Source organism: Megalopta genalis, chromosome 1 (genome assembly GCF_051020955.1).
Source record: "Megalopta genalis isolate 19385.01 chromosome 1, iyMegGena1_principal, whole genome shotgun sequence".
In the NCBI taxonomy this organism is placed as follows: domain Eukaryota; kingdom Metazoa; phylum Arthropoda; class Insecta; order Hymenoptera; family Halictidae; genus Megalopta; species Megalopta genalis.
This window is the reverse complement of record NC_135013.1, coordinates 15893346-15912873: the sequence shown is the minus strand read 5'-3', so window position 1 is coordinate 15912873 and position 19528 is coordinate 15893346. Positions and strand designations below refer to the sequence as shown.

Here is a 19528-nt window from a genome sequence, read left to right as displayed (position 1 = left end):
ACACGGGGGTGGAAACCAGGTCAGCCAGGTCCCTGATCTATCTCTGTCTCTCGCCCTTTCGCCTTCTCTCTGTCGCCCTCTCGCCTCTCTCTCTCTCTCTCTCTCTCTCTCTCTCTTCGCGTGTCCCTCTCACCCCCAGGCGTGTCTCGGCCACCCCCGCGGCTGCATCTCTCCGCCGCATCCCACGCTTCCATCCACTTACCGTAACTCGTTATCCTAACGCTAGATTAACGGCTCCTTTATTACGTCAAGTCCGATCGACCAATCGCTGCCGACGCTGCCGGAGGCATCGAGATTCTTCCCGTGATCCCTGGATTTTTTAAACAATTTTCCAATGCCTGACACAGTGTCTCTGTATCCTCCATAATTGGCGGAAATGATTGCACGTAAGGATGAAGTTTATTAAATTCGGTCGATTCGTTGATGGTTATACATTGCTGTGCAGGTCGATGACGAGGAAGTTCGATCATTTGGAATTGACGAGCGTTTTACATAAAATCGGTAATTTAACCCTCGCGTGACGGTAGCCGGGTGTGCGGTGATATTTATGAATTACGTCTAAGGAGACATTATAAATTACTTGTTATAAGTAGAAAATGTTAATAGGTTTTTATTCCCTAGCATCTTTCATTATGGCAATATCAGCAATAATCGAATAATAAATAAGTCAATGAAAGTGAAATGCTATAGATGCTAGTACGGATCACTATGGTTCGTCATGCGAGAGTTAGACAGCGATTAAATTGATTGGACTACATTCTCTTGTCTGGGAACAATTCTACGGAACAGTGTTTGAAATTGTTTCAATAGTTTCCGCTGGAATAATAGAGCATCCTATTGGAGGATCGTAAGAAAACTCAGCTGAAAGTGTAATTATGTTTTTAACGATAAAAAAATGCTCTCTGTGGAATTGTCGCAAATGCACACAGATTCGCGATCTACCGACGAAAGACCCTTAAGCAACGATGTTAAACAAATTCAACGTGCTGCTTAATTTACTTGGATAAATTGTTTTTATAAAAATGCTTGTTCCGTGGAAGCAGGATCACTTCGTACATAAAACTGCAAGGAAAACAGATCGGCTATATAAATAATGTTCTCATTTAACCTCTTAGGCACGGCCGAATTCTACACGGACTCTTCACGGCAGAGTTTGACGCGAATTACGCGTAAACGATGCAGCACTGCAATGCGTGACACTGGCGGATCAAAAACAAAGACTATACAGGGTGTCTCAAAAATATGGTATTTCCAGGAAATTAGAGATTACTGAGGTCATTCGAAGCAACTTTTTCCTTTACAAAACTTTTCTCCGAGGCATCGTTAACGAGTTATTAACGAAAAACACTGACCAATGAGAGGCGCGCTCGCGAGGCGAGCCAACGAGCGGTCGAAGCCCGGTTCCGCTGATTGGCGCGGCCGACCCGCGCCAGTCGAGTGCTCGCCCCTCATTGGTCAGTGTTTTTCGTTAATAACTCGTTAACGATTCCTCGGAGAAAATTTTTGTAAAGAGAACCATCACCTTCCGTAAATACCACACCTTTTATTCTGTCTGTATATCATTGATACTGTTGTAAAGCGTTGTGAGGGCAAAGAGGTGTCGAGCAAGACAAATGAAAACGATCGTTTAGTTCAGGACGGTGAGCGAATAAGTCGGTAGCGTGAGCCACTGTAGCGGCTCATCGTAAATAATATGACGTCCGCGAAAGCCACTTTAGTGGCGCATCGTACCTAAGAGGTTAATTCTAGCTCCGAAGAAACTGTATCGATCCTCGATCAGCAACCATACGAGTTCGGTAACAAAGGAACCAATTGCTCGAGAAGCTGTTCTGTTTCGAAGAACTTTCGGAGCAAACAACTTGCTACGACATTTCGACCAATATCCCAGAGAGTCGCGTTACACCCGGGGCAGCGTCGGCAGGATGAACCAGGGCACCAGGTCCCCAAACATCAGATCGCATTATTTAGTACCTACATACGTGTCAGCCTTCGGTGTGGCCGACGTCTGCGTCGTCCGTTTCGCGAGACCCGACCGTTCCGCTTGAAACTTCGACTCCGAAAGAGACATTTCCGATGAATCTGCATGAGATGAAATTTGCATTTCGGTTCGCATTAAAACCGAACGACCCGGAGCCCTCCTCTCCCGGGAGGACCGGGCGCGCGAGGAGGTCAGAAGTTCTCGAGGAAAAGTAGCGGTTCGGGTCGGTCCATTAAGGGGATCGATGAGGAGCCGTGCCGGCCGATCTCGGGTCTCGCGAACACGTCGACGGCCCGATCCGAACGCTTAAAACTCTGTTACACGATGATTACGCACACTTCGATAATGGTTTACGGCGACCCGCTGGCGCGCGAAGACACCCTTAAAAAATATCTACTTTCACCGTTGCCGAGTGTCTCCGTCGGCCATTGTTCTCCGCCTACTTATGCTCGTGTGTATGTATTATATTTAATATGTATAATATGTATATACCGTTTTGTTTCTCTCACCGTGATCCTGTCTGCCAGTCTGTGTACGAATTTCTCTTCTTGTATTTATATTTATATATTTATATATTTATATATTCATATATGTATATATATATGTTTACGTGTTCATATGTATATATATATATGCATACTTTGTTTTTCTTTTAACAGTTCTGTACATCAGGTTAAGTAACACACTGGCTGGCTCGCGAGTCTCGCACAGTTACACCAGTCTTAAACACCGAGTTAACGTTATTATCGCTACGACAGAGCTGCTGCAACCTTCTTCCGCCGGCAGTTTCCTCGACGGAGTGTCAGTTTTCTTTATTTTTTTCTTAGCTTTCCATCCTTTGTTTTTTTTTTCTATTTCGCGTGTGTTTGTCTCCTGAAACCGACGAGCAGTAAACCATTTTGTTAATAACGATACAATTGGTTAGTCTAAAAATTGGATCCGAAGGAACGTCGAGGTGTGGATGCTTTCTCGGGGGAGAGGGGGGGGGGAGGGGGTTCGTTGAGGGTTGCGTATGAGCTTGAGCAGATATTCGAGTCTCCTTCGACTCGCGACTCGCGAACGGTGAATGCTGTGCAGCCATGCTTACGCAGACTTTTTCGTTTTCGTTTTCTTCGTTTTCTTCGTTTTCTTCGTTTTCTTCGTCGTCGTTCTTTTTACCTTCTTTTGGGCTCTCTGCCGCTGGAAAACATCTTTTATCGCGCTCGATTTGACCTGGCGAAGTTTCGCCGTGGCAGAAATGCATGCTCTTTAGATGCGCGATGTTTTGGACGCTGGATATGAAATTGAAAATTGGATATCTCCATTTAGGTTAGACTGCGTTCGGACGCACAGGTCCCACCGACTTGCGATCGAAGACTGGCTGCGTTTTAATTGATCTTTTAATCGTTACAATGGTAAATGATCCCATTTATTGCACGCATGAACACTGGATTTAGATTGGGCAGTTGTTTATCCTTAACAGATGCAAGCATCGTAGAGAAATCACATTTAAACGACATTTATAGATTTCTGGTACTGATTGTTTCTTATCGATTAAGACATTTGACGATTGTTTACGAATAAACTTGCCAAGAGTACTAAATTATGTAACTGATGCATTTATGTAAACTTTCATGATCGCAATGGCTTATAATTCTTTCAATGCAACGAAACAGTAAAATGCTTCAAATTTTTCGTTCAATGATCGTTTACGAAGTTTTTATCCATATCGCTGTTAAATAATTATGATATCGAGTAGACATGGCTTCGGTGAATTCCCATCGGTCAAAACAGCGTCGGTGAAACCTGCGTCGATGATTTCAACGCGGTGTCCCTCGTCTACGGCTTAATTATATCTATAGTACCACCGAAACTCAAATGTTAATTAATATGTCGTATTCGATAAATATAAAGTTAATCAAGTAACCTACCCCGCTAACTCTACCTACCGAAACGCTTCGAATCGCTGTACCAAATATCAAAACGTTTAAAAGCTCTCGAATGTTATTGGAACGCGAAATTCCGTCTCGGGTTATAAAACGATCGAAGAATTTGAAAAAATACACAATTACACAGAAACCATCACAAATTATCGAACTTGAACTCTGCGTCGTTCTCGATCGATTTCGATTAACATACTAATATCGAAGTGCTCGTACACACATCCGCAGTCTCTTCGAGAGTATAAAATACCGCGAACCATCGCCTCGACTCTAGCCGATTCTTGTTTCTAGCTCGATAATCAGTTCCAGCCAGGTCGAAATAGAACTCGGCAAAATCGTGGGAGCAATTTCAACGGTTATCGATCGACAAACCGAGTTTCCAGCGAGCAGAGAGGCGGAGAGAGAGAGAGTCCGACTAGCAACGCGGATGCCCGGGTGGCAGCGTTCCCGGTTCCTAGCCTCTTTCAGGATCGGCATGGATCAGCCATTTTTCCGGAATTCCTCCTGGTTTCGCTTGTGCGGCGAGTTGTTTGCTTTTCCGCGGCTTTCGCAAGCTCTCCGAAAATGCTACCCCGCGGTCGACGCACCGCGTTAACGTATTCCACGTTCCTGGGTGTTCCATTGTACGCCGGGGAGAGTTGCGCGCGGGAGCGCGAGAAAAATCGGGAGAGAAAGGAAGAGGGAAAAAGAGCGGGGAGAGCGGGAGAAGTGCCGAGGAGAATGCACAGAGGGAAGAAGAGAGACCGGAAAGCAGGAGTTCGACCACCGTTGTTTCCCCGATCGAGAGATTGCGAGAGTCCCGCAACGAAATCGTCCGACCCGATCCAGAGTCTCTCCGGCGCACTAATCGAATGAACATCACGATCTTGGGGATCCGACATCACACCGATCCGGGGACCGGCGCTCCGTTTTCGGGCAGCGATTTGATTAGTGGCGGCGCTGGCTCTGACAAGAAATTATTATCCGCAGACACGGGACTTCCGTGGCGGCAGCCTCGCACCTGATTAATCCATTACGGTTCTCCTTTGTTCCTGGCCAACCGGCAGGCACTTTGCGACGTCTGATATCCATTCCGCCGGATGTCGACGACGTCCCCAGTCCCGGCCCCGTCTTCTTGTTCTGCCAATCATGTTCCGGGCTCGTGTTTTCCGCGGATTAATCTGTCCGAGCGCAGACAGTTTCCTCATTTCGCCGAGATCGATCGTCCCGTGCGCCCCTACGATCTGTCCTTGGACACCTGGAACGCGTCTACCTCCCTCTTATTTCCCGTCTTCTCTCTCCTGCGATCTTCGAAACTGGTCCGATCGCGATGTCCCGTGCTTCGAACAGACACCAAGAAGTCTTTAGACGTCCATGGCGTCGCCCACGTAGCCCTCGTCGGGGCTTTCCGGGTGATGCGGTGGCTGCAGGTCCTCGGCCCTCGCAGCGGCCGCGGCTGCAGCCTCGCGGGCTGTTTTGCTGAGCAGCGACCTCGGGGACAGGGGAGTGGTCTCGCCACGGTAGGCGGCAGGTGGCGAAGGTATGAACGGCACCTCCGGGAACACCGCGACCGGGGACACCGGGGACATCGGCAGCTGCTGTTGCAACGGCTGCTCCACCGGTTGGATCTGCGGCGGCGGCTGCATCTGGGCCGGGTACGGGTAGCCCTCCGCGGTGTACCTGCGAAATCCACACGAAACCGACATTTTAATTGTTTTCGTTCTTTCAGAGATCATCGGCGGAGATTGACGGAGTTAACAGAGTTTTTTCGACACGGTCACTGTCGCGAACTAAATATTTTAGGGACTAAATCAATTTTTAGTATACAGGATGTCCTGTATACTACTATACTACTGTATACTACTAATTATGGTGCTTCCTGGAAATAAGGAATTCCTGAGGTCATTCGATGCAACTTTCTCCTTTACAAAATTTTTCTCCGAGGCACTATTAACGAGTTATTAACGAAAAATAGTGACCAATGAGAGGCGAGATCAGCTGCCGCGAGGCGGTCGATTCCCAGCTCGGCTGGCGCGAGGCGGCCGAGCCAACGGCGCCAGCGGTCGAAGCGGCCGAGCCAACGGCGCCAGCGGTCGAGGCGGTCAAATTCCAGCTCAGCTGGCGCGAGGCGACCGAGCCAATGAGCGGAACTGGGTTTCGTGCGCTGGTTGGCTGGGCCGCCTCGCGTCAGCCGTACTCGATTCTTATTGGTCACTGTTTTTCGTTAATAAACGAAGCCGCGGATTACAATTTCGCTGAGGAGAAAGTTACTTCAAATGACTTCGGGAATCCCTTATTTCCCGGAAATATCATAATTTTAGAACACCCTGTGTATATTATATGTATTTGTAATATTTATTTGTTTCATACGTTCATGTCGTTTGAAAACATATTCTTTTAATAAAATTGAATTTATTTAGATATGAAAAGAATAGTTACAACTTACAGTGTTTAATTAATAACAAGAAGTAGTTGCAAGTTGATATATCTTTTTTGTACCCCGGTTTTACGCTTTAAACATCGATTGTCGTAAAACTAGTTTAAACGTTTAAAAATTAGAATGTTTAAACTTTAAAATGATTTTTGGACTTGAGAATGCAAGTAAACGTTTTATTTTATTTTTAGAATGACTATTCTTCCAGTTGACACAGGAAACTTTTCTTTAATTGTAATGTTTGTAAAATGACGTATGGAATTGAAATTGGCATAAAGATCTGCAGTTTAGATATGAAGATTCGTAACCAGCAGAAGGATTAACCGCTTTAATATTTAATTCGCACGTGGTACAGATGAGAGACACATTGTTCAACCTCTTACACTCGGATTTTATACGCAACTTTGTCCTTAATAATTTCTCCGATAAATTATCACGATATGGGACACCCTGTATACTCAAAGATGCTTACTAAATATTTAACCGCCTGTGTAACATTTTATAGTCCAAAAGAAGTGTGCCATCTAAAGGCTAAATCCCTGATTTTAACGAACCACATCTAGATACACATTAAAATTCTCTATGTTTCATTCTGTAACTACTTGACGTCACTTTGGTTCCTCACAGCGGTTTCAGTGGGAACGTAAAGGTAGCAGTTGCTCAGAACATAAAAATTGCATGAATGATACCTGGCATCAGTCCTGGGCAGCACAGGGTCGTAGCCGGGCGACCTCGCAAGGAACTCGGCTTCCCTGGAGTACCTGGCGGGTGGCGCAACGGCGGATCCCTCTGCCATTCTGGTCCGCAGCCGAGGCAAGGTGCTGGCAGCGCTGAAGGGTATCTTCGGCAGGCCAAAGTTGAAGGGGTAACCATCCTGGTCGAGGTAGCTCAGCTGGGGAATGGTGGGCTGGCGGAGATCCGGCTGAAGCGGATAACCGGAATCGTACTCGGGGATCTGCCTCTCGCCGGGCTGGTGTCGGTACAGTTGTCCATAGCCGACGTCCGTGGCCTCGGGGACCTCGTTGATGAGGTCCGGCTCCGTCAGGTACTTGGACACCGGGCTGCAGTAAGGCTCGTCCACGGGCCTGTGCTCCCTGTGCTCCAAAGTCGCGGCCCTGTTCACCTCGCGCTCGGTGTAAGAGACGATCTGCTGATGTTCCAGCCCCAGCAAGCTGCCGTTGCCCTTTCGACAAGTCAGACTGGTCGTGGTGTCTTTGGTGATCGGCATCACCGACTTGTTCTGGGATACCAGGGCTTTCGAGTTTCGCTTCCTGTCCCGGCGACGTTTGCGCATGCAGAACACTATGCTGCCGATCAACGAGCCCAGGACGAACAGAGTGCCTACCAAAGCTCCCGCTGCGATCGCCATGATGTAGCCTGATCTGGAATGGTCGTTGGGCGGTTCGACGGTGATCTTCTCCTGGAATAGCACTCGTAGAGACAGGTTCGCCTCTGCGGAACCGGCCTCGTTCTCTGCTATGCAGGTGTACATGCCCTCGTTCGATGATTCTACCGTGTAGAGCAGCAGGGTGCTGCTCATGTTCGTGCCGCCCCGCTGTCGGTACACGTATCTGCGACAGATCGAATGCGATTTCATCAATCCTTGGCTTTGCCGCGCCTTCGAAGGTGACAGATGCAATTGACTACAGGAAGCTGAGAATTTTAATTTAGATCTTTTACAAGACGATTGACTACTACAATAACAGCCTTCTAGACAAACATTTTTTTCAAAAAATTGACCTTGTAGCGGCACACGATCGGCGACCGTAATAGCCGTTAAAACTGTCCGCTTGCAGATGCCAAGGTTTCGGCAGAGAGAAAACTTCCTTGACGTTTGCAAGTACGGAAATTGCTTTATTCCTTTACTTTTTTTATTACCTCCACGTGCACAGCAGACCGAGCTGTGGAGAAGTCACCGGCCGCGTACCGCTACCCGGCCGAACGGCCAGCGCGGCCCTACAACGAAGGTTGGACGATACCTGTCTCCCCCGCCAAACTGGACGGGGTTAAAAGAAAGGCGTGGCCTTTTTGGGGGAAAGAATATAAATAACGGAGGCAAGAAACTGCACAAGCTTCTTCTTGTTAACACTTTATCGTCCGGTCGTGGTTGAGGCTGCCACTCAGTAAGGACTGGCTTAGTCGCGCGCGCATTTGCTCCCAGTACCGGCTAAATTTTCGCTATTCATTGTGTTGTGCTTATTCCTTTAAAAATAATAATAAATAATAATTATTATTATAATTATAATTCATAAGGATATGGGGAGGTCAGCATACAGGAGGTCAGCTACTAACAAAACAGTAAAGAAGCGAAAACCGTCGATAGCTAAAAGTCGATTAATAGGCTATCGGTCGATAAGCATTGGCAATCGAAAAGCCGATTGATAGGCTAGCGATCGATAAACATTGGCAATCGAAAAGCCGATAAATAGGCTAGCGATCGATAAAGTGTTAACTATTCCCCCGAACATCCGCACCGCGCGTCATCCGTGCACCACGCAAAATAAAGTCCGGTTGAGTTTTACCAACACCCTGTGTCCTTTCGTTGCAACCTCAAACAACACGTTACAACCTAAAAGTGACCTTGAAGTTGACAATCTTGAAAGTTTCAGCTTTAGATGCTTGTCTCCTGGTTCTCGCACTAAATGATAGGCAACGCGTAGCCGATATCGATTTGCTCGGTTTTTACAGCAAGGCCTTCAATTTACCGTTGATTGGGCCATTAGTTTGCAGTGTGTTTAATTCAGGGAACGGTTGACTGTCGGTAGACCACGGACGAGCGCGAGTCTCGTTGGAGCCTGTACGTCGGTTCATTGAACGAGGAAATTCGTCGGCGAACGGCTTGGAAAATTTACGAAAGTGGCGCACGTGACGGCTAATTTAAGGGGAATCGAGTTAAAGGTTCGTTCTCGCAGAGCGACGTGCCCATTAACGAACGTCGCGACGACAGAAGCGACGTGTCCGCGTAACTGAACTCGGAATTCTTCGACGTCGATACCGTATCGAGCATGAACGCTTCGAACGAGCAACGGGATAACCGTGAATCATTGACGAGGCCGAAAGTTTCGTTAACGGCAAGCTGAAAATCATCAGCGGGTCCTTAATGGGCGGTGAAATATTCAAAACAGTGGAAATTCCTCTGCGAATTCGTAATTAGTATATGTCCGTGATTAACGGCCGTGACGCGATTCTTTTAGGACAACGAGCAGTGCCTGTCCCGTCCTGGACGGATCAACACCAAGCAATCTGTCAGGTCATTCGAGGGCCTACGGGGCTTAACCCCTTAATGCACAGTTTTTTTGAAAAAGGCCGGCCAAAAAAAATCAATTTTTTGTAATGTAAAAAAAAAACAATTTAGAACGTTGTCTTGGCAAGAAAATTACACAAATACAAAAATAATGGATATTTATACAATTGGTATGATTTCTAATTTTCAGAATATTACTATTATTATTATTATTATTATGGTTATTATTATTATTATTATTATTATTATAATATTTTATTTTACATTATATTTTAGTAAAATATATATTGAAAAATGAGCGAATCAGAATCTGAATATGAATACGCTGTCGGAAAGCGGCTCACAAGGAAGAGATAAGTCGTAAGTGATAAGTAGAAAAAGGATATATTTTATACTTAAATAAGTAAGTGTTATAGCTTATACAATCCCATGTAAACGATAAATATCAATAAACCGATTGTTCTTTTTTTGCTTTCACATTGTTATTTTCAATTCTCGATCGCATTCGAGTGTGAAAAATTGTAGCAACATAAAGTACAACGCCGTTCGAATTATCTCGAGTGTGCACAGTTTGGCCAGTTTAGCGCGCTCGAGTTAACTCGAGCGTGCGCGTTAAGGGGTTAATCTACGGTCCCGAGAAAAGGTGCCTGACCAATAAAATAAACCGAACCCTACGGGACAAGGTCCAATACTTCGGCGGATTTACAACGACGACCCGCTATAACTACCTTTTTATACCGTTTAATAAGGAAAATAGTTTTTTTTTACTGCACTTTAGCCGGAGACCCAAGATGGTCTCCAACTGCTTTCCATCGGCTTGCCCTTTTCTCGAGGCCCTAGAGCAACGTCTTCGGAAGTGGGGGCAGGTTGGGGGTGAAACCAATCGGGCTTCAAAAATGGGCCGAACAAAATTGACTCCACCCCGAGCAAGTCAACCTGCGGAACGAAACTTGACGATACAGGTAAGTCTTTCGGTAACTCTCACGAGAGACGTGTCAAGTACTCGCACACAATTGTAAACCTGGACCTTCTGTAAATAAACTGCGTTGTTTTACGTTACGACACAGTGAGCTTTTTTACAAATCAACTCCACCGCCATTAAGTTGTCGTTGGAGGCGCAGCATCTGGAAGAGCAACTTTCAATCTGCGTACCGTGCGATATATTCGTACGGCCCTAACAGTGTCTTATGTTCCGATCGCGGATAAACATAATTTCGAGTAAGTCCGACTCTCGATAGCTACCTTCAAATGTGCGTCAACTGTTTCATTGTATCAGAATTCTGTTTAAAACGCGAGCACAAGTGTCGTCATTGGCTCAAACAGTTTTACAGACTCTGTGAGACACCATCCGGAGTCGACGACTGAAAGTAAACGATCTAAAAATTCCTAAACAAAATACGATGCATCGAGACAAAAATTTGAACTTATCTTCGGTTCGATTAGTTCGATAATTTACTCACCGTGGATAGCCCAGTGGCCCGCCAGCAACCGAATCGTTCTCGGTCTGTAGCTTGCAGGGTTCCCCGTTACACCACCAGGTGAGCTTAGCGACTGGCACAGCGTAGACATCGCATTTGAGCGTGACGTTGTCGCCCTCGTAAGCTTCGACTTTGTTCTGCAGCTCGATCTCCGGCAGGCAGGCGAGCTCGTTCGGCTTGACGGCCTTGATTTGCCTGGCCCTTAACCGTGGCGGAGCATCGCAGACAGGCTCGGACTCCTGAGGAGCGGCGGGAGAGGACTCCTTGAGCCAGGCCTGCGTGGCGTTCAGCCTGCAGTCGCATAGCCAGGAGTTGTTGTGAAGAGTGAGTCCTCTCAGACTGCCACCGAGAGGAAGCGTGAAGTCTGGCACACGGGTGAGCCTGTTGCCGTCGAGTCTGAGCCATTCGAGCTGATGAAGACCGTCGAAGGCTCCCTGTTCGATGGTCTCGAGTCGGCATCGGCTGAGCTCTAAGGTGGTCAGGTCCTCCAAGTGATGGAACGCTGCTCTTCTGATCTCTTTGATCGGGTTCCCGTTCAGCAACAGTTTCATCAGCTTCGAGTAGGAGGGGAAGGTCTCGGAGGGTATCTCCTCGATCAGATTGTCCGACAGGTCAAGCTCCACCAGCCCGACCAGGCCAACGAACGCCTTGGAAGCTATGCGGCTGATGTGTGATTTGGCCAGGTAGAGCCGTTGCAAGTTTACGAGTCCCAACAAGTGGAAGCATTCGGGCTGCAGGCTGACCAGGTGGTTGCCCGACAGGTCCAACACCTGCGTCTCCACGCGTGCACCCTGCGGCAGTGCCTTCAGGTCCCTGTTCGCGCACTCCACCCACTCCTTGCCGCTCTTCCATTTACACGTGCACACCGACGGACAAACTGCGACCGCCGATGCCCACGACACTAGTAAAACCGTCCCCAAAACTGCACCGCGCCACCGCCAGGCTCGCACGCTCGAGCACATGGCGCCTAGCGACTCGTTCCACGATGTACCGGCGCGTCTTTCTATCTCATCTTGCACGCTGGCCGCCCGATTACTTTCCCCCTCGGGTTCTACACCCTCGATGACCTCGGACGCAGGCATCCTACGGAGCGCATTCTGCCGTGGTTGCTGCCAGGACGGCTGATGGCGATCCCCTCGTCTGGACCCTCGACGCGATTCACAAAGCTTGCGGGTTCCCGCCGGATCATCAAGGATCCTGCAACAGCAAGAGAATGGATTCCTTTAGAGTATGATTTTGACGGTTGTTGGCCTCTTTGGGGTGAATTGCTAGACAAGGTTTCAGCAATGCTTTCGACGTGAGTAATGGAGGTAAGTAATCTGCATAGGATGAGTGAACGAACATTTAAGCTGCATGATTGTACAAATGATCGTTATTCAATCATCTGGATGATATTATAAGTGAGCTGCTATACTTATTTTTATTACTATACTTTTATACTATACTTTATATAGTATATAGTATTATTATATGGGGTGTCCCAAAATTATGATATTTCCAAGAAATAAGGGATTCCTGAGATGATTTGAAGCAACTTTTTCCTTTACGAAAATTTTCTCCGAGGCATCGTTAACGAATTATTCATAAAAAACACTGACCAATGAGGGGCGAGTTCGCTCAGCGCTAGGCGACCGGGCCAATGAGCGGAACCGAGCTCCGTGCGCTCGTTGGCTCGGCCGCCTCGCGTCAGCCAAGCTTGCCTCTCATTGGTTATTCTTTTTCGTTAATAACTCGTAAACGAAGCCGCGGATTGCAATTTCGCTAAGGAGAAAGTTACTTCAAATGATCTCAGGAACCCCTCATTTCCCGGAAGTACCGTACTTTTGAGACACCCTGTATAGTGTTAGGATATAGTATTATGTAGTATTATATAATATAGTATATAATATTAATATAATATATAATATAATATAGTATTATAATATTATATAATATATGCTATACTATATATATATTACCTCTGCAAGAATTACTGTATTAGAAGAATGGAGATCGCGAGAAGAGTGAGAATACTACGAAAAAGAGTATGATAAACATCATTCTCTCGTACAATATCAAAAATGTTCATTTATTGCGAGTCTTCATACATTCGACAAATTGATCCGACGTGATCTGCAACAATTGCAAGGTACCGAAATGAAATCTGTGCTGCAGCTACTCATTTCTACGACAACTGCGTAAAATTCGCACTTCGGAGACTGCTTCTGCCTTATCGCGGCACGGTTCGTCGTTTTCAAAGAGCGACTTTACAAATCCAACTCGTTGTCTTCCCAATCCGCATATCTGTCACCGTTGACATCGACTTAACATGAAATGAAAATTCAGCCAAGAAAAGAACAGGTAAGAATCAAGTTCCATAAATGCGCAGGGATGTCAGCGTCCCCTGGAAGCAAACGATTCTTCCTTTCTTCTATTCTTCCATTCGCAAATACGGTTCGACATTAAGCTATTCAGCTTTGCAGTTGAGAAGCAATCGAGTCGAAGTTGAAAATCCCCGGTATCGAGTGCACCGAGCCATCCCGGAATTCGCTATCTCTTGATCGGAATAACCTACTCGCGCGGGGGAAGAGGGCAGGGGCGGGGGAACGGTTCTTTTTATCAGGACGCGCGTCTTCCGTGGCTTTGGGTCACCGTGCGCAGACCCGGTGGAATTTGAATGGAGGATCCCCCGGTGAAAGGCGACCGAAAATCCGTCTTACGGGACCCAAGGCCGGTTACCACGGGATTCTACGGAATTTTCATAGACGAAAATATTAAAACCAAATGTGGCCGATCGATCTTGGAGAATGCGCCACCCACGAGGTGCCCAGCGACTCGAGAGTAGGGCAACCAGCGATTTTATTTCCGCAAGGGCCCGCGAATAAAGGAACTTTTAGAGGCGCTTGACGATACATAAATCGACGCGACGCGACGTTAGCTTTACGAGCGCAGTCGCTCTCCAGAGCGATACGACCGAGTCGTAACATCGCATTCCTGAATATGTCCTTACACCGATTTCTGCTACTCCCGGCCCGGTTGGAATTTTTAATACATTACTCGGACGCTTTGATATATCCTCTTGTCTGGTTTTTAGAGACTGAAAATCGCACGATCAGAGATAATCAGTTTTTTTTTCAACCGGCGGCTTTGATAACTTTGAGAAATGCCCCGGATTTGTATTTTGGGAACTGAATTGTATATCTTCACGAACGTTTCTGGCTGATTTTAAGTATGTTTGAAGAAGGTAAATTATCTATTGTACGTAGCTATCTCGAAAATTATAGAAGTTAGTTACTGTGGGGTAACCAATTGATACTACTTTGCTTTGCCTTTGGACATAATTAATTTTATATTAATATAAAATTTAATAAGACGTATTAATTTTTTTATTCTTTCATTTCGTTTCTTTTTGGATAAGAAAATTCCCAGCTCCACTACCCTGTGTATCCATAATTTTGCGGATAACTGTTGAAATACGATTAAAATATTAGTTCTTTTTCAACTGAATTTTTATTTTTGCAAAACCTCAGGCATCTTTATAAAATTATGTCTCCTTCCTCCTTTTATATTGTTTTTTTTTACTCTCGGCGTAAGATTGAACGCATAATAGGAGCCTACTAATTTGATATATTTTCGTTACACGTAGACCATATTTCCAAGCGAAAATCGTCCATTGACATACGTTCTACATCACGACAGATAACGAAGAATGTTCAGCGTTTATTACCGCAACCACTTATTCCGAGACGAACATTTTTCTTCGCTTATCGACGATTTAAGACCGGCCCTCCGAGAGGATCGTAAAGAACGTGGAATAACGTCTGCATTTTAGAGAGGCGGCCCTTCGCCCCTTTTCTTACTTCCTTAGCATTGTGCTCCGGATTCGTTCGCGCGCACATCTCACGAGGCTAATCCGCATAAACGACAGGAGATCCGTGAACTATTCGAGTATCGATTATCGCGTGATTTATTGTCACCTAATAGCCCCAAGCCGGTCCCCAAAAAAACCTAACACGACCGCCCGAATAGGATCCAAAAGCTCCACGGAGTCTTGCAAGAATAATTTGCATTTTTTTAGCAGAATTTACAGGGTAAACTCGTCTTCAAAATTAAACAGAATATTCTTTTTTCTCCTGCAAGAAGTATTATAATTGTTAAAGCTTCGCGCGGTGATTATTCGTCCTGGAAAAATTCGGCAATTATGAAATTGCGAATGCACGCATGCCAGAGAATGCTGCGAATGCGAACACTACGCCAGCACCATCTTCATTACAAATTACAAGTTCCGAGGTCGGCATCCCGCGGAGCAAGTTATTGTACATTTGCAAACAATAATGTAATTACCAAAACGTACTCTGCGCTCTCGGCTTTCATTATCCTCCAACGTCCATTCATCGCCGCCATAACATTTTACGGCGTTGTCGAAGCATTCTCGTGAAATACAATTAACAAAATATTTTTGTTGCCATAAAATAATTATTAATAACAGAGAGAGAGAGAGAGGCTGCCGCAACGATTTCGCCGGGCGATCCGAATGACATAATTAAAGTATAACTTTTGCACAAAATTGGGAACCGCCCCTAGAACTTCATAATAAGCCCATCTCTACCAATTGTAATAATGATAGTAATATTAATAATGATGATATCAACAGCATGGATAATGTGATAATAATAATGTGATAATAAAATGTGATAATTCTATTTTGTTATTTTATTATAACACAATATCATTTCCGCTGCAAGCGAAAATTCTTCTTCCTTCGTTCATTGAAAATGTTTTTAACACTTCGATTGAAAAATATTCCAGCCAGTCTTTTCCATCGAAAATGCAATAACAATGACTTCTTCCGTGATGATTTTAATAAATTCAAAAGTCAATTTTATAATGTTATCAGATGCTGTGTTGTTCAAGTTTTTGTTATACGTTATAATGATATTTCATGGGAGGCGTCCTACCTCTTGGTTCGATTCCATAATACTTTTTTATGAGCGAATGTAACCTTTGTAATCATTGTATTATTATTATTATTATTATTATTATTATTATTAATAGTAGTAGTAGCAGCAGTGGTAGTTGTAATAGTAGTAGTAATAGAGTAGCAGTATTACGTTGAATTTTTGTAGAAAAATTAAGAGGGCATTTGGCCCGTTGATGCTAAATAAATAAATAAATAAATAAATAAAATTCGATGTCTGCAAATTACTGTAGATTCTATCAAAGTTTCATTTAATACACTTTTTAACGAACTTTTCACAGGAGCAGAGCACATGATAATCGAATTTTAATCCAGCGAAACTTTTACCGCAAAAATTTGGAGAACGATGAAAAATGAAATGAAAATAAAATGATCGGGCGACGCTGATTGTGAGACACGGGAAATATTTGAGCCCACGGGTGCAATAACGAAATTAGGACCTTAATCTCCGCTAAAAGCATAACCGACCACGGTCGTTATTGGTGTCGCGCGGCCCCGTTCGCGGACTTTAATCGTCGCCATTAATACCCGGTAATTATACCGCTATTGACCTAATAATTATTGTTTAGGCGTGCGCCCCTGTTACGCAACGACAGAGAGCCTGTGACATCGTTAACCGCGGGTAAACGTCCCCTTTGCGGTCGCGATGTCCCCGCGATACGTTCCGCCCTTTTTATCCAACATCGCGACGATTATATTCGGCCGCCATTCAACCTGCAGCCTCGATTATTGGCAATCGCGACAATAGCGCTGTCCAAATTCCCACCTTTTCCATTCATTCTGAAATGCGCATTTCGTTCTGGAGATGTCGGACTCCAGATTTTACAAATGTTTTGTGCTTCGACTGCATTAGTCGTATCAATGTTTACTGCAGGTTCTTATTCTACATACTCTTTTCCATACGGTCTGATAAGATTCTAATCATTTTTGTTCAATAAATGTTTACAGGATGGAAGAATTTGTGAGATTGGCAAACTGGTATTCGTATCTTTATTGACTTCGAAATTTGTCTGGAAAATGGCTGTTGCGTACGAGTAAATATTGGGTTGGGGAATAAGTTCGTAGCGTTTTTATTTGAAGGCGATTGTCTTTGTTGTTTTCGTTAAGCTCGTGAGGCACCCAGGCTCCCAATTTTTCGGCAAATCCCATTGAATGAAGATGATTGAGAATCGTTTTACGATCGCAGTTCATTTTTTCGGCCAATTCACTTGTTTTGTGACCGTCCTCCTTCAAAAGTGCTTTGAGAGGCTCTTCGTCGAATTCAGAAGGTCTTCCGCTGCGGGGCGTGTCGTCGGCGTCAAGATCGCCATTTTTGAATTTTGCAAACCATTTCCGTGCTATAGACTCGCCTATGACACCTTCTCCGTATACGTTGCACATGTCCCGGGCTGCTCCGGCAGCTTTTTGGTCTCGATGAAAAGCGAAGAAGAGAAGGTGTCGAAAATGTTGCTTTTTACTGTGGCGGCTACCTCCAGATCTGCCAGCAGAGGGCTCCTCTTCCCGCTAGTAGCCGATCCGTTCCGATCCCTATATATACACCGAGACTTCGTCCTACCCTTACGTCTAAGGCAAGGGTCCGCTAGGATAGTCTTACTGATGAGTCCTCTAGCGGCCCCCAGGACGAAACGTCTTCCCACTCCTTTTCCATTTCCACGACACTTCGAACCGCCGCCAAATTACCTCCTGGATATTCCATTTCTAAGCCTCAAAAGTAATAAAAAATTAAATTACTCAGAAAGACGATTAGCACAGTTTTATAGAGCAGAAAGAGCTCTATCGAATGAATATTATACACTTTGTCGAACAGCAAAAAATCGTTGTAAAATAAAAGAAAATATAAAAACGTTACGAATTTATTCCCCAATCTAATACAATAGAAAAATACAATTTTTAGACAAATGCAATTGACGCTGCACATTTGCAAAAGGATGAAATTGTGTTTCTTATGTATTGGTCTAGTTAACCGCTTCGCTCTCGTTGACGTGTTATACCACGAATTAATACCGCGTACGAGCGGTGCCACAGACGAGTAACAACGCGTACAGTAATGTCTCTCTAATTGACGCTCAGATTGTCCACAAAAATGGACAATTTGGGAAGAGGAGATACGATTCATTTCAGTCTTGCGCCTCGTTTTTATAATTACCGATTCTCAACAACTATAAAAGCGAGGCGCAAGGCTAGAATAATCGTATCTCTTCTTCCCAAATTGTCCGTTTTTGGGTACGATTTAAGCGTCAATTAGGGAGACATTACTGTATTTGGTTATTAGAATAAGAGCTTTTCGATTCGAAAAAGTTTGTTCGAATTGCGTTTGTTCGTAAAAGTTTCCATTGGTACAACATAAAAGCAAGCTAAGTGGCCACATACGGAGCGAAAACAGAAGCGCGTGTTTACTCGCCTGCGGCACAGTACGTACGGTGTTACGTCGCGGGATAACACGTCCGTGCAAGCGGCATTACATCGCGAGATATCTCGTCTGTGACTTTGTACGAACAGTATCGACGTCACGACATAACACGCCAGCGAGGGCAAAGCGGATAAGACTGAAACTTTTATAAGACTTATTTTTTATGAATTTTTTGTGTTCGATCTATATATGTAGAAAATATATAAATACTTCTCATAGCTAAAACGATCCTGCGCCCTCTCTCGAAAAAATGCACGGATGTATTTTCTCACAAAATTATCAGTACATAAATATGTTTAAAGAACATTTTATGGGAGCAAAACACCTGCGTGTTTGTCAAATAAGCGCATACAAAATTAACACATCAGCTTCAAAGTATTTAAATTTATATATTCTTGAATTAACTTTAATCTGATAATTGCTAAATTTTTTGGATCCCCGAATGGCAAGCAAGTTGAATATGCAAATGAAAAGATCGACTTTGGAACAGTATTCAATTCTTTTCTCTCGTGGCTGCTTTTCAAATCCCGATTCTTCCAGGATTGAAATCGGACGTAGAAAAGTCGGCTACATTTCTCGCGCATAGTCTCGAACAAGAAAGGATATACTGGGCTGATTTCCGGAAGACGTACGAACGAATGGTCCAAAGACCTAGATACAAGGCTCCCGCTCGCTACTGCATTAACACGCGCTTTGAGGCGAGCGATTTTGTCCTCGCCAAGAATTCCGTGTCCTCATAACCGGGGGCGTTCCCTTTTAGCCCAGGCCGTTCTGTATGCACATGCTCCTCGCAAATGAACGCTCATATTCTTCGTTCCCATATGTATGCAAGCGTGTGTGTGTGTGTGTGTGTGCGCGCGGGCGCGCGTGTGTGCACCTGTTCTCGGTAGCGTTGGAGTTAGCGCGTTCATCGCTGTGCAAAATTCACGGTCTGCGGCGAGGGACTCAAAAACAGGTCAAAAGATTGCATTAGAAGTTTATCGAGCTCGCAAATTGCGAGCGACTTGCTTACCCGTGGCAACTCGCCGCACTATTGCAAAATTATGCGGGTCGGATCTTGCTATCCGCCGATGCAGTATCGCCGAAGAATAATTGCAACAAATTTTCTGCACAACGTGTCTCGCTA

General features: G+C 45.0%; 1 protein-coding gene across 2 annotated transcripts in view; it reads right to left on the bottom strand.

Annotated features, from left to right (window-relative positions):
- Window positions 1-377: 377 nt before the first annotated feature.
- LOC117222655 (uncharacterized) overlaps window positions 378-19528 on the bottom strand; it is a 437318-nt gene continuing 418167 nt past the window's right edge. For both annotated transcript variants that reach the window (XM_033474470.2, XM_033474478.2), the window contains 3 exons: window positions 11018-12232; window positions 7003-7884; window positions 378-5559 (listed from right to left, as the gene is read on the bottom strand). In XM_033474470.2, the coding sequence (XP_033330361.2) occupies window positions 5244-5559; window positions 7003-7884; window positions 11018-12117 (2298 nt within the window). In that variant the 5' untranslated portion in view covers window positions 12118-12232 and the 3' untranslated portion in view covers window positions 378-5243. The remainder of the gene's footprint in view (window positions 5560-7002; window positions 7885-11017; window positions 12233-19528) is intronic.